This window comes from Canis aureus, chromosome 30 (assembly GCF_053574225.1).
Source record: "Canis aureus isolate CA01 chromosome 30, VMU_Caureus_v.1.0, whole genome shotgun sequence".
Lineage (NCBI taxonomy): Eukaryota > Metazoa > Chordata > Mammalia > Carnivora > Canidae > Canis > Canis aureus.
In genome coordinates, this window is record NC_135640.1 from 35,463,856 (window position 1) to 35,478,597 (window position 14,742).

The 14,742-nt window shown below is 38.4% G+C and overlaps 1 protein-coding gene across 3 annotated transcripts in view; it reads left to right on the forward strand.

Moving 5' to 3' along the window:
- The window catches only part of MORC3 (MORC family CW-type zinc finger 3), a 40,388-nt gene that overhangs the window by 23,686 nt on the left and 1,960 nt on the right, over positions 1 to 14,742 (forward strand). For all 3 annotated transcript variants that reach the window (XM_077879150.1, XM_077879152.1, XM_077879151.1), the window contains exons 10-16: positions 1,223 to 1,327; positions 2,960 to 3,082; positions 3,189 to 3,263; positions 4,252 to 4,297; positions 5,863 to 6,029; positions 9,358 to 10,246; positions 11,548 to 11,705. In XM_077879150.1, the coding sequence (XP_077735276.1) occupies positions 1,223 to 1,327; positions 2,960 to 3,082; positions 3,189 to 3,263; positions 4,252 to 4,297; positions 5,863 to 6,029; positions 9,358 to 10,246; positions 11,548 to 11,705 (1,563 nt within the window). The remainder of the gene's footprint in view (positions 1 to 1,222; positions 1,328 to 2,959; positions 3,083 to 3,188; positions 3,264 to 4,251; positions 4,298 to 5,862; positions 6,030 to 9,357; positions 10,247 to 11,547; positions 11,706 to 14,742) is intronic.

Genomic DNA, 14,742 nt, shown 5'->3' on the forward strand with positions numbered 1-14,742 from the left:
TGATCATCTTTCCAAAAATGCTGGGTCAATTGGCTATTTGTATGGATAATATGACTCCTACCTCAAATGAGGCAAAAAATTGATACCTAATTTAGTCCTAAATGAGAACGACAAAAACAAAATGGGAACAAGATTTTATACCTAAAATGAGAAAGACAAAAACAGAAAAATGGGAACAAGAAAATTTTCAAAACTGTTACTTTAGTTAAACAGATTTTTAAAACAAGATGCAAAAAAATATCATAATGTGCAAAATGGAAAAATTATTTAAAATGAGTAAGAGAACGTTGGCAGGATGTAGGGGATTTAGAGCTCCTGTACATTGCTGGTGGGTATGAAAATTGATCATTTTGAGAACTGAGTAGAACCAAACAGCAATGCCCACTTCTGTGACCCTGCCTTTGGACTCCTTGATATATTCTCAACAGAAATGGGTACATCTCTTGGACCGAGGAATAGCACTGATGAGAGAAAGGAATGAGGAATTGAAAACGTGAGGTACAGGGAAGATACGTCTGGGAGGGAAGATTCATTCTCATTTGGACTCTTAAATGTTCTGTGATTGTGGAGAAAAATTTAGTGGGAGATAATGGGTAGGGATAGGAATGTCTGGTTCGTCTGCCAGTGTAGAACTGAAAGTCTTGATATTTGAAAGCTTTATGTTAAATTCAGAATGTTACAGTGACTGTACCTTGGGTGTGCATAATTCTGGACAGTAGGTGCTTAACTCAAGTGCTTAAGTATGGCCTTGGATCCCACTGATATCCTTTTTATTAATATCTTACTGGGGAAGAAGCAACAGTCTTAATTGTGGGACAGAGGCTATTTTGAAGTATGCTTGCTGATAATGATTTCTGGACTTTATAAACTGAAAGTCTGAGTTCTAATTTGAAAATTGAAGCATACAAGTTTATCTATTGGGGTTGAAATTCAGAGAGCCTGTGGTTCCCCACTAATTGGTCTGCAACATACTTTCTCAACAGAGGTCATGAAATATTACTATTTGTATCTTCAAAGATGATTCTGACTCTGCTCTAAGAACTTATAGGTGTTCTTATAGAAAATTGCCATTAGAGCATTTTTTATTAACTATATCTTGAGTCTGTAGTGTCCACATGATCACTACTAAGTCGTTTGTGCTCCTCAGTGTTTGACGTAGATTTGAGCTTTATCTTTTTTTATTTTTCTTAAGTTGGTTGTGTGATTTTTTTTTTTTTTTTAGACTGACAATAGCAGCACTAGGAGAAAAGCTGAATGATTACTGGAATGAAATGAAAGTGAAGAAAAATTCAGAGTATCCTCTAAATTTGCCAGTTGAAGATATTCAGTAAGTACATTAAAGAAAAGCAACCCACTCTAATATCGAGAAGTGATATTGGAGGGTGTAGTGATGGTACGCAAACTTTGAACTAAGCCAGAGTAAGAAGTAAATTCTGCAAGTCCAGTCAGCACAACATGTGAAATAAGCCAGTGAATGTATACATTTATACATATACACAGAAGATTCTCAAAGCAGTACTTAAGCTATATGCTGCATGCTCATATTTACTTCATTTAAAAAACGTACATCTTAACCCATTAAATTGATTTCATGATCCACTAATGAGTTGTATCTCATAGTTTGAAAAACCCTGGTCTTGTGTAATAGTATCATGAGTCTAAAGTCAGATTCTAGTTCTGGCTTAAAGAATGATGTGACGTTGAACATGTTACTTGGCCTCTTAATAAGCTTCCATTTTTTGACTTGGAAATTGGGAACATTAGTAGCACTCACTTCCTGGAGTTTTAAGACAATAAAATATACCTGACAGGCATTCAGTAACACGGTAGTACACGGTACCAATTCTGTGAATGAATGAATAATAATTGTGTGTACTGATGAAAAGATGACGAAGATACATAATGAAGAACAAAAGAAGATGGAATTCAATGTATTAATTTCCCATTTTATTTTTTTAAAGTGTCCATATATACACATGCATCATTCTGTAAGCATAGAAAACTATGCCAGGGTTTAAAAAAATGAATAGCTCCTGAAATCAGGGGTTTGTATTTTCTTTATAAATTTCTGGGGCATCTGTGTGGCTCAGTCAGTTGACCATCCAACTCGATTTCGGCTCAGGTCACGATCTCAGGGTGGTAAGGTTGAGCTCTGTGTCAGGCTCTGCCCTGAGTGTGGAGCCTGCTTGAGATTCTGTCTTTGCTTCTCCTTCTGCCCCCCCCCCCCCCCGCCCAAAATAAATAAATAAATACATTTCTGGATCGTTTGAGATTTATGTAACTGTAAATGCATTTTTTAGAAATTAGATTTTAAAAAGTACTGGTATTAAGATGTAGTCTTCATTTATTCAGTGAATTGTTAATAAATGTTAAATGAAATGTTAAATGAATACCTAAATTCTTCATAGCATCATTGTAATTATCAAATGATAAAACTATAAAGCATTTTATAAACTAAAAGAATATACAGATTCTAGGTATTCAGAGATATAGTGGTGGCTAATAATATAAGAGTTATTAAAATTGCTTAAGTTATAGCAATAACAGCTTGTCCATTTTCTGTTACTTGAGTGTTTTTTGTGCTAATAAATATAGGAGATTAGACATTGTAAATGCTCTCTTGATGTGAATTTCAGAGCAAGGCTTTTGGAATCTTAAGTTGTTTGAGTTTTTATTTCCAGAGAACAATTTGAATAATATGCTATTAAGCAAGACATTTAAGTCTCTTTGTTTAAATTGGCCTGTTAGCTTTAACCTTTTGAAGGTAACCCAAAATTTTTTTTTCCAAAATTGTTTTTAAAAACGTAACTTGCTGTACAATAATTATGTCAGATGTTTCAGAAACAGAATTAAATAATAAAGGCATTTTGTAGTAGAAATGATGTAGAAGATCTAATGAAGTGTGCTTAGCATCTGTATTTTCATACTAATATGATTTCATACTAATATTTTGTTGTAGGAAACGTCCTGATCAGACATGGGTTCAATGTGATTCTTGTCTAAAGTGGCGGAAATTACCAGATGGAATAGATCAGCTTCCAGAAAAATGGTATTGCTCCAATAACCCTGACCCACAGTTCAGGTACCATATAGTTGGTAGTACCCTTTTTGGAAAGGCAGAAAGTACTATTCAAGATGTATGAATAGGCGCTGGTGACGTGTTATTCCCATGTGATTTTTCTGACTAGAAATTGTGATGTTCCAGAAGAACCTGAAGATGAGGATTTGGTGCATCCTACTTATGAAAAAACCTACAAAAAGAAGTGAGTGTTGTACTAATGTGTGATGGGGAAATAATGCCCAATTTATTAACAGCGGAGGCTGTGCAGCATTAGTTGATGCTTCTCCAAGATCAAGCTAGTACAACCCAGAAAAGATTATGACCCCAAAAAATTATGATGTGGATGTATAATATTGTGTACTTTTTTGGGTTTTGGGGTTTTTTAAGTTTTATACCGTGGATATCTGCTCTTTTTTTTTTACCTACTATGTAATGCTGTCTTATCTGCAAGATAGCTTGCATACAGAATAGTTTGTCTTTTTTTGAGTCACACACAGATGAATTGTAAGTGAGCATTGCCCACCATGAGCTTTTAGTCTTAACAGAGAAAGTGAGATATGTGCATTACTAATGAGAAGCTGACGAGTACTAGAAGGCATAAACCAGTCCTGTTGGGAAGCCTATAAGGAGAGATGACTTCTGGTTGGGGATGGGAAGGGAAATACGGATCAGTAATAGGTCTTGAAGGATGGGTTAGATACGAATGTATAGGAAATGGTGATTGGTTCATCTTTAGAGCAAATATATGAGTGGGCATGATGGAAAATGAAGGAAGAGAGAAGCTGGGCATTGAATGATAGCCCTGGTGAACTGTAGGCTAGTGTGCACACAGAGGCTGAGTTCATGCAGAACTTCTAGGCAGTTTCGATTTAGAGCATGGTTTTTGAAGATCCATTAGCAGGACTGTGAATAAAAAGGCTAATTAGAAACCTGGGTCTGAGAATAATGCTGGTCAGGGTGGAAAGCTTAAGGCACACATTGGGCATTACTGAGATAAGAGGTGGAAAGCATTTCCCTGCCTAAGGGCTTGCCACTGATGATAATGAAATGAAATTGAAGCAAAGTTTAGTATACATATCTAAGTGACTCAGTAGTAAAATGGCAAGTATGTCATTGTGAAACCAAATTGAAAAATAATTAAATTTAAATATATTAACTTTTCTCATCTTTTGTGTTTTTTCTTTCTTCAGAGACAAGGAAAAATTCAGGATCAGACAACCAGAAATGATCCCTCGGGTAATTAATGAAACCTTCCATTTTATATCTGTGTCTTATATTGGGTAGTGGCTAGTTTAACAAATAGTTTTAAAGCTTAGGAGTTATATAACAAATTGAAGTGATTTTGTTTATTCAGTTCACATACTCCTTTTCTTACATCCCTCCTTGTCCTCCTTCCTAGCCCAACAACTTCATTCAAAAACTGTTCAATCTTACCCTATATAGTGACATCTTCTGAGGATAGGCAGGCATTAAGAATCTTACTATTGGGTACCTGGGTGGCTCATTCAATTAGGCATCCGACTCTTTGATTTTTGGCTCAGGTGATCTCAGGGTTGTGAGATGGAACCCCAAGTCGAGCTCTGTGCTGGGCATGGAGCCTGCTTGGGATTCTCACTCCCCTTCTTTTTCCCTCTGCCCCTCCCCTAGAAAAAAAGGAAAAAAAAAAAAAAAGAATCTTACTGTCACATAGGCAGTTAAGGAAAAGATCACAGGAAGCCTTGGGGAGGAAGCCTTGGGGAGCCATGTTCTAGTACTAACCTGGACCAAAGCTACAGTGTTTTTCTCTTTGTTGACCAGTCTCTTCCTTACTGGTGCTTTCTGGTGTTAAAGAGCTTTTTCTGAGTATATGGGTAGGCAGTTGTACTTACGTAAGGAAGTTCTGGTTTACTGCAGATGTGTGTTTGCATTTAGTTATATTGAAATGTTTTCTTATGTAAAGGGTGAAGGTTTTGAGGTGAGAACAGAGTTGATTGAAAAGGGGGCACCTGGATGGCTCAGTCAGTTAAACATCTGCCTTCGGGTCAGGTCATGATCCTGGGGTCCTGGGATTGAGCCCCGGGTGGGGCTCCTTGCTTAGTGGAGAGCCTGCTTCTCCCTCTCCTCCCCACTTGTGCTCTTGTTATCTCTATCTCTCTCTCTCTCAAATAAATAAAATCTTAAGAATGGAGTGAAAAAGAATAATGGGCTTCTTATTCTAAAGGCATTATCTTTGACTTTATTTTCAATTTCTTTCTCTTAGAAAAATGAAATTTTTTTTTGAAAAATGAATTTTTTAAAAGATTTATTTAAATCTTTTTTTTAACTAGGGGAGGGGCAAAGGTGGAAGGAGAAGTAGGCTCCCTGATATAGGGCTTGATCCCAGGACCCTGAGATGATGACCCAGGCCAAAGGCAGATGCTCAATTGACTGAGCCACCCAGGTGCCCCAGAAAAAAGAATTTTTAATTGTATTTTAGTAAGTCCTGTATATATAGTACAGGCAGTAAATCTTGCCGTAAAAGACCAGATAGTAAGTACTTGCTTTGTGAGCCATATACAGTCTCTTGTTGTATATTCTTTGTTTTGTTGTTTTGTTTACACCTTTTAAAAATGCAGAATCATTCTTCCACTCACTTGCAGGTTGGATTTGATTATTGGCCTATTTGTGGCTTCTTGGTGTAGCATAAAGAATTTACATCTTTAGGCTAGTTCTCAATGTTTTCTGGGATATGGGGAAAAGGGAAAATAATATCTCATGTTTAGGGGCATGGCATAGTAGAAAAAAAAAAAGACCTTTAGGATCAATTTTTTTTCTTCCAACAGATTAACGCTGAACTCTTATTTCGGACACCCCCCGTGTCAGGTCAAAGCTTTTCTCCTGTGAAGGAAAGTGTTCCAAGAGGACATCTTTCAGAAGTGGCAAATACTTATGCACCGAGACTTATAAATAATCATCGAGGTTCACCCCAGTCTGAACCTGAGAACAACAAGTCAGTGGCTAAAATATGTTTTTCCATTTAGGGAATAAATATTAAACAGAGCCTTTGGCAGTAATGCACTTCTGAGAAGTTGTAGTGTATATGCATGTAAAAAGTCTTAAGGATAAGTTAATTTGCTTTTATTATCTAAACCTGCTGCTGCCCCACTTACGTCACCTATTTAATCAATTTTTAAAATATCAATTGTATTCATTGTGGAATTTGATCAAATTTTCACCTCTATGAAATTCTGGATAGTATGAAAATTTCTGCTTTTAAAATTGCCAATATCGGGATCCCTGGGTGGCGCAGCGGTTTGGTGCCTGCCTTTGGCCCGGGGCGCGATCCTGGAGACCCGGGATCGAGTCCCACATCGGGCTCCCGGTGCATGGAGCCTGCTTCTCCCTCTGCCTGTGTCTCTGCCTCTCTGTCTCTCTCTGTGTGACTATCATGAATAAATAAATAAAATCTTTAAAAAAAAATAAATAAATAAAATAAAATTGCCAATATCTTATGTAAAGAAAAACAGGAAGCAATTAATGATACAATGCTATAATGTTACCTGTGACCTAGAAGTTCTTAGCTTGTGGCAAGCTCTATATTTTGAATGAGTAGATGGAGAAGGAAGAAAGAAATGTATGAGTGATATGAAAATTGAACAATTAGCTCTCTGGACTGGAATGGTCAGGGAAGGTTTTGTGATGAGATGGTACTTGGTTTGGTTCCCGAGATTGAAAGATTGAAATACTCTTTGCAGGGGGCCCATTCATAGGGAATAGAATGAATACAGGTGAAGGAGAAAACATGATGCCAGCAAACTGAGGAATCTGACTACACTAAGTCTTTTTGTTGAAAGATAAACATTGAAACTAGGTTCCCTGAGATAGTGGAATGGGATTTTCTGAGAGGTTTTGTAACCCTTTCATTAAATTCTCAAAGGGTTGAGGGGGGCGCTTGGGTGGCTCAGTTGGTCATGGGATCAACCTCTGAGTTAGGGCTCCCTGCTCAGTGGGGAGTCTGCTTCTCTCTCTGCTCCTCCCCCTACTTGTGCACTCCGTCTCAAAATCATTAAAAAAAAATCTCAAAGGGATTTTTGGTGTCCAGAAGGATTAGAAATAACTGCTTTTATGCATATATACATCAGAAGGGTATGTTCTAAAATAGTTCACTGTTTGTAACCTTCATATTTGGGGGCTGGATTGCGACTTCACTAAAAATTTGTGTGAGTTTTTTTTTTTTTTTAACTAATCTCCATAATATTCTTGTTTTTCTTCTTAAAGATGGTTCTAAACAATGTAAGAAAAAGTAAAATCTGTAAAGTTTACAGATAATGGAACTTATTCTTTTTTTCTTTAAGGAGGGAGAGGCAGAGTGAGAAGGAGAGCGAGAGAATCTCAAACAGGCTCTACGTCCAGCCTGAGCCCAATGCGGGGCTCGATCTCACAACGCTAAGATCATGACCTGAGCCCAAATCCAGAGTCCTACACTTAACAGACTGAGCCACCCAGCTGCCCCTAGAATTTATTCTTTAAAGTGACTTAGTCCATCCAAGTAGAAGAGAAGAGAGAAATTTTTTATTAATTTTTAAAGCCTGAAGAATTTAAAATTTGAATTTGAGAAAAATAAAAGCTTTTTTTTTTTTTAATTAGATCTTTCAAAATAAAGCCAAAGACTGTGGAAAGGTGGTACCTAAACTAAGTCTTGGAAAAGATAGATAGGAATTAGCTTGGTAAGAAAATAATAGAGTAGCTACCAGTTACATAATTAACTCCATGGAACCCCAGGCATGCTCCAAACTTCAAAGCATTGGGTACTTCTTAAGGTAGAAGATGGGTGAGAATAAAAGGTTCGTTAAGGAAGAATAGTTCTCTAGACCTCTTTACAGCCTGCCAAGTCTGGCCATGTGGCTTTTCCTCCTCTGTCAGAATGTGGAATGTTTTCCTTCTGGAGCACTTTGACTGCTGAAGATGTGGGTGTTTTAAGAGGAGGGCTAAGGGAAAGTGAGTACTAAAGGGTGAGAACTCTGGCCCCGATGGCCCTCATTGGGTCCTCAGGGGAAAAGCACTGGGTGGTGCTGAGTTTGAGCACCCTTTGCATTACGGGGCCAGCTCGCACTGCTTCTAGTTAGTCTCACTCTGAAACCTAAAGATAGGCAGAGATCACCAGATGTACAAACTGAAACAGGGAGCAGAGGAAACCCTGTGGAATTTACTGGGAGGTGGGGAGGGGTTGAACACACATTTCTTGGAAAAGATAAGCAGGTGGAGGGTAGAAAAAGGAAAAGACAAGGTACAAGAGGGTCAACATCTAAATTAGAAAATTTCAGAATGGGAAATTGGAGGAAGCAAAAGGGAAGAAATCATATGACTTCCACTAAATACACAGCAAAAATGTCTGGAAAAAGATCCATTCTAAGAAACATCATTATGAACTTTTAGAACACCAGGGAAAATAATTTTTTCAGGGAGGAAAACCCAGGTTACCTTTGAAAAGATCAGGAATCAGAATGGCAGGAACACCATATGGTACATGACAATGGAATGATGCTTTTAGAGTTTTGAAAAAGTAATTTCCAACCTGGAAGTCTATATAAAAACCAAGCCAGCAATAAAATTGAGAAGTGAATAAAGATACTATCATCATGTAAACTATCACATTTTTTATGTCCTGTGTACCCTTTCTCAAGATTTTATTGGAGATTGTGCCCCTTTGATTTATGAGAGTAAACCCAAGAAAGAGAAGAACCTTTCTTGAGGTGGAGGAACTAGGAGGGCTAAACACATAGGGCCCAGACAATAAACCAGTACAGATAACCCTCTGAGGGGGAGCAAAAAGTATCCACTGGTGTTTAATTCATAGAAAACTAAGCTAAGCCGATGAGGAAAATGAGGCAGTTTTTAATGCCAGGAAAGTAGAAAGGATAGGGCATGCTGGTTTAGTTTGTGGCCCACCTCTGATCACTGAGCGTTGGTAAAAATTAATGAGCAAACAGGAGTGGCATAGCCATTCATTGAGCACTGGAACGCAAAAAGCAGACCTGGGTGGGTAATGGCATTCCCATTTGGCTGTGTATACACTGACATGCCCAGAGGACAGGAAGGGAAGGGATGTTTGGCAGTTTGTAGAGCAGGTACTTTAAAGCAACCTAGTAGTCTTTCCTCAGCTGTACAGGAGAAAATCCTCTCTACTTCCTTAAATTCTTGAACAGTACTGTGTAACCATTGTTTTAAGTGAGCATGGACATTTCTCAGAATTTCAAGATAGATTACTGCAAGGTCATCTATTTTGTTTCTTTCTCTATTTTCTTGTCTTATATTTTATATATTAATTTTTTTTCCAGCCTAAAACGGAGACTTTCTACTCGTTCATCAATTTTGAATACAAAGACTCGGAGATTGAATAATCAAGCATTTGAAAATGCAACTTATAAAGATGATGATGATGAAGACGTCATCATATTAGAAGAAAACAGTACTCCCAAACCTGCAGTAGATCATGACATTGAAGTGAAGTCAGAACAGAGTCACATCGAGCAAAGTGGTCATCAGGTTGAGCCTGTGGCTGATAAAGAACCTTGTGCCCAGACTGGTTCATCAGGCACCTTATCCTCCAGGTGTGATCAGGGAACTACTGCGGCCACCCAGACTGAAGCTCCAAGTATAGTTGTTAAAAAGGAAGAAGCACTTGAAGACGAGATAGATGCACGAAATGATACAGCTGTGCCACCATCCTGTGTGGAAGCTGAAGGAAAGACCCAAGAAACCCAGGAAACCTTTGAAAAATCTGTGGGTGACGCTAGTTGCCAATTGAATGAACTGAGAAATGAGCTGCTTTTAGTTACCCAAGAAAAAGAAAATTATAAAAGACAGTGTAATGTGTTTACTGATCAAATCAAAGTGTTACAGCAGAGGATACTGGAAATGAATGACAAATACGTGAAGAAGGAAACTTGCCATCAATCTACTGAAACTGATGCTGTGTTTTTACTTGAAAGTATTAATGGCAAATCTGAAAGTCCAGACCATATAGCATCTCAGTATCAACAAGCTTTGGAAGAAATAGAAAGGCTGAAGAAACAGTGTGGTGCTTTGCAACATGTAAAGGCCGAATGCAGTCAGTGTGCCAGCAATGAAAGCAAAAGTGAAGTGGACGAAATGGTTGTGCAGCTTGATGATGTGTTTAGACAGCTAGACAAATGCACTGTTGAGAGGGACCAGTATAAAAGTGAGGTGAGTGTACTATTCAGCATAATGAGAGTCCTGGGAATTCCAAGGCGTCTGAATCACAAAGAACTGCCAGTTGCTAGATTGGGATAAATTACTTAAAAATATTTCCATGTATTGACTGTTCCCCCACTGCTTCTCAACTGGGGACTGGTCCTCCCGGGGTCACATGGAAATGTGTGTTGAGGAGATGGATGTTGGTAGAATTTAATGAGCAGTAATTGGGTATGATAATTTCCTGTAGTGTACTGGAAATTGCTGTGTAATGAAGGATTGTCCTCAAAATATGGTTCTCATTCTCATTGAGCCACTCAGTTGCTTAATATAGAAAACATCGCTCCATTATTAATAGGCCCTACAATAACCATATAGATGATGATGTCCTCATTTTATAAATGTACCTTGTATTAGTTGTGATTAGGTTTGTTGGCCGGTGATAGCGCCATAGAACGGCGATAGTTCTACAGGCATCAGGGACAGCAGGCTCCTACATGTTGTTGCTTTGCCCCTCCGTGTGCAGTTATGGTCAGAGGTGGCCTCCAGGTCCAGTTCTCATATATCGATGTTCCAAGCAGCAGGAGAGAGGAGGTGTGCACTTCCTAAAAGTTGCTGATACTCCACTTGTCAGAACTTAGTCATCTGGCTAATGGATGCCTTGGAGTGTAGTCTCTATTCAGGGTTCTTCCACTGAAGAAGGAGGAGAAAAGATGGTAGATGTCAGAAGACAAGTAGTAACCTCTGCATATACCCTCCATTCACATTTGGATAGCTCCTTTTAAAAACATGTATTTTATATGTTAATGCGGTATTTGAAAGAAGGATTTTCTGCTAAAGAATTTGGAAATAGGATGGTGATCTACTGCCCCTTCTTCCTGGAAATAATGCTGACATAACAGCTCATTCAAACATTCATCTTGATCTGTTGGCTCGGAGCTAGATGACAAAATATATAAAAATCAATATGAACTTTTGGTTATAACTTAGAGCTCTGAGTGTGCAAGAAATGAAAGCCACTTTGACATCAACATGATTTAGGCACTTATAATTTGGTTTTCCTGTTTTTAGATACCATATGTTTTCAGTCAAGCGGTAATTAACATTTTGTATTCTTTGAATGTGACAGGATGTCAAGGAGAAACCAAAACAAATGAAATTTTGTTGATAGAAAACCATCGTGGGTGTTCTATTTGCCCTTTTTTGATGGTAATTTTCATCAAGCAGAAGGAAGGGTCTTTACATTTCTTAGCTTAAGTTAGTACTTTGGCATTAGCATTTTTAAGTTTTACAGTTATGAAATTTTTTTTCAGGTTGAATTATTGGAAATGGAAAAATCACAAATCCGTTCACAATGTGAAGAACTGAAAACTGAAATTGAACAATTAAAATCCACAAATCAACAGTTAGGAGCAGATGTTTCAACTTCAAGTAACATAGAAGAATCTGTAAATTATACTGACGGGGAAAGGTAATATCACATGAGGCATGACGCTGGGGCTGCCTTCTGGTTAGCATAATACTTGCTAGCACATCTCAAACAAATAGTGCTCAATCAAAAGAACACTACCCTTCAAAGAATGAGCAGTTTAGGTTTATCTTTTTTTTTTTTATTTTTTTTATTTTTTTATGATAGGCACACAGTGAGAGAGAGAGAGGCAGAGACACAGGCAGAGGGAGAAGCAGGCTCCATGCACCGGGAGCCTGACGTGGGATTCGATCCCGGATCTCCAGGATCGCGCCCTGGGCCAAAGGCAGGCGCTAAACCACTGCGCCGCCACCCAGGGATCCCAGTTTAGGTTTATCTTAAGTGAAATAGGAATTTGGAAAGAATAAAGCACTTGATTGGTTAGAGTGGCTTGGAATGCTGTGTGGGGAAAAGTGGAAAGTGAGATATCAAAGAAGGTGGTAAATTTGGCCATGACTAGAAGACAGGAGACTATTCCATGAAACCTAATTTTCTACCTGGATTTCCTTTTGTACTTGCCATTTCTTTATGGTTTGCTGTCCTCATTTTACTATATGTCATCCCCAGTGTTAACTTTCAGATAATCACAGAATTATTAGAAATTGCCGCAGTACAGATGATTAATAGTTAGAAGTTCTGTGAAAACAGGAACATTGGAAGTGAATGATTACCCTAACTCAGTAAGATATAAAACAGGCTTGGGGTTTTGTTTTAGTTTTGAGTGTGGGGGAGGCAGATGCTCAGATAGGAGAGGATGATGGTGCTGGTGGTATGTCGGTGACCTACCATCAGAAAGTAGCCATTAAGAACTAAAAGGAGGCAGCTCTTCCTGCTCATAGAGTATGACTTCAGACCTAAAAGGCACCATCATTGAGAAATAATCTTCCACCATCCTGACATCAATTATATTACCTTGTTTTTTAAGTTTTGTTTTTTTTTTTTAAGATTTTATTTATTCATGAGAGGCAGAGACCCAGGCAGAGGGAAAAGCAGGCTTCCTGCGGGGATCCTGATGTGGGACTGTGTCCCCGGACACCAGGATCATGATCTGAGCCAAAGGTTCAACCACTGAGCCACCCAGGTGCCCGGTTAAGTTTTTAAAGGATTTCAGTAGGGCAGCCCTGGTGGCTCAGCGGTTTAGTGCTGCCTGCAGCCCAGGGTGTGATCCTGGAGACCCAGGATCGAGTCCCACGTTGGGCTCCCTGCATGGAGTCTGTTTCTCCCTCTGCCTGTGTCTCTGCCTCTCTTTCTCTGTGTGTCTCTCACGAATAAATAAATAAAATCTTAAAAAACAAATAAAAAATAAAGGATTTCAGTAAATCTGCTCATGGAAATGAAGTAGAGCAGTACACGAAAGCCTAGAGGGGTAAGGTCAGAAGAAAATACCAGGTGGTGTTTTTCAAAATGAGAACCACAAGCATCTCTGGTGCTTGTAGAGATGCAGATCCTTGGCCTGCAATGCAGTTTATTAAATTGGGAACTTTTTTTTTTAAAGGTTTTATTTATTTATTTGTGGGAGATAGAGAGGCAGAGACATAGGCAGATGGAGAAGCTCCTGCAGGGAGCCTGATGTGGGATCTAGGATCATGGGATCACAACTTGAGCCAAAGGCAGATGCTCAACCACTGAGCCACCCAGGTGCCCCAAATTGGGAACTTTTAAACAGTTTCAGGTACTTCTCTTGCACACTGACCTTTAAGTAACTGTTGATCATTCATTCATTTATTTTAACTGATCTTTTAAACCTGTGCTTTCCAAAATAGTATACGAATATGTGGCTACTGACACTTGAAATCTGGCTGGTCTGATTTGAGATGTGCTTTAAGTGTAAAATAAAAATATTGAAGCTTTAGTAAGAAAAAGAATGTAAAATACTTCATTAAATAATATATTTTGATTATGTGATGAAATAATATTTTAGTTACATTGGGTAAATGTAAAACTGCCATTAAATTTACAGTTGCATTTACTTTTTTTTTTTTTTTTTTTACCATAACTATGTGAACATTTTAAATTGGTTAGGGAGCTTGCAGTATTTCTCCTGGACAGTGCTGTTCGGTTCACTAGAAATAAGAATCTGTGGCATGTCCAGTAGATAGGAGAAATTAGCCAGGACAATCGAAAGACTTAAAAAAGATGTAAGAGGATCCTTGGGTCATATTAGTCTTTTATGTACTTTTCATAAAGATAAAAGATTGTGGTTACAACAAAGGGGACATTCTTGGTAAGGCTGTAGGATGGTTAATAACTTCTGGAAAGCAAAGCAGAAAAGTGTTTGAACCCTGGACCTCTGATCAAAGATGAGTGGGGAAGCTTGGACAGAACGTGGCTGGAGTGGGAATGATGTAAAATTTTATCCATGGGGCAAAGGAATCTTAGGATCCAAGCTCACAAAACATGTTTAAAATCATATATTACTGTGCATTGTCAACTTAGGGATGAGCATCTTGGCTCTTCAGACATTTCTGCCTTAGATCAGTATCGAAGCTAAATGTGGGCTGCTTATATTTGGGTGAGGAACAGAATAAGAGCAACCAGCATTCAGTTCCTAAGTTTCACTCAGTCTTTGAAGCAAAGGCTGCTGAATAGTCATAGGTCTTTAAAAAGTCTAGGGTGTTGGGGGCACCTGGGTGGCTCAGTTGGTTGTGCATTTTGATGTCAGCTCAAGTCTTGATCTCAGGGTCGTGAGTTTGGGTGCCATGATGGGCTCCATGATGGGCATGTCCATGCTGGGCATGAAGCCTGCTTAAAATAAAAAGTAAAGTCTAGGATGTTGATATTCAGATATATGTATATAAATATGGAAGGAAGGGTAATGATCATCTAATCCAGGGATTCCCAATGTTTTTAGCAAAACACTATTCCCTATAAATGCACAGTAAAATGGATTATCAGTGAACTATAGCATATTGAAAGGTTCAGAGAAATCTTGATTTACAAAACTTGTTTTACATTATTTAGCCAAGAGTTTTGTAAGCTTATCTGATCATAGAACCATTTCTCTTTCCTCTTACACAAGGGTAGATATCTCAAAGAACAC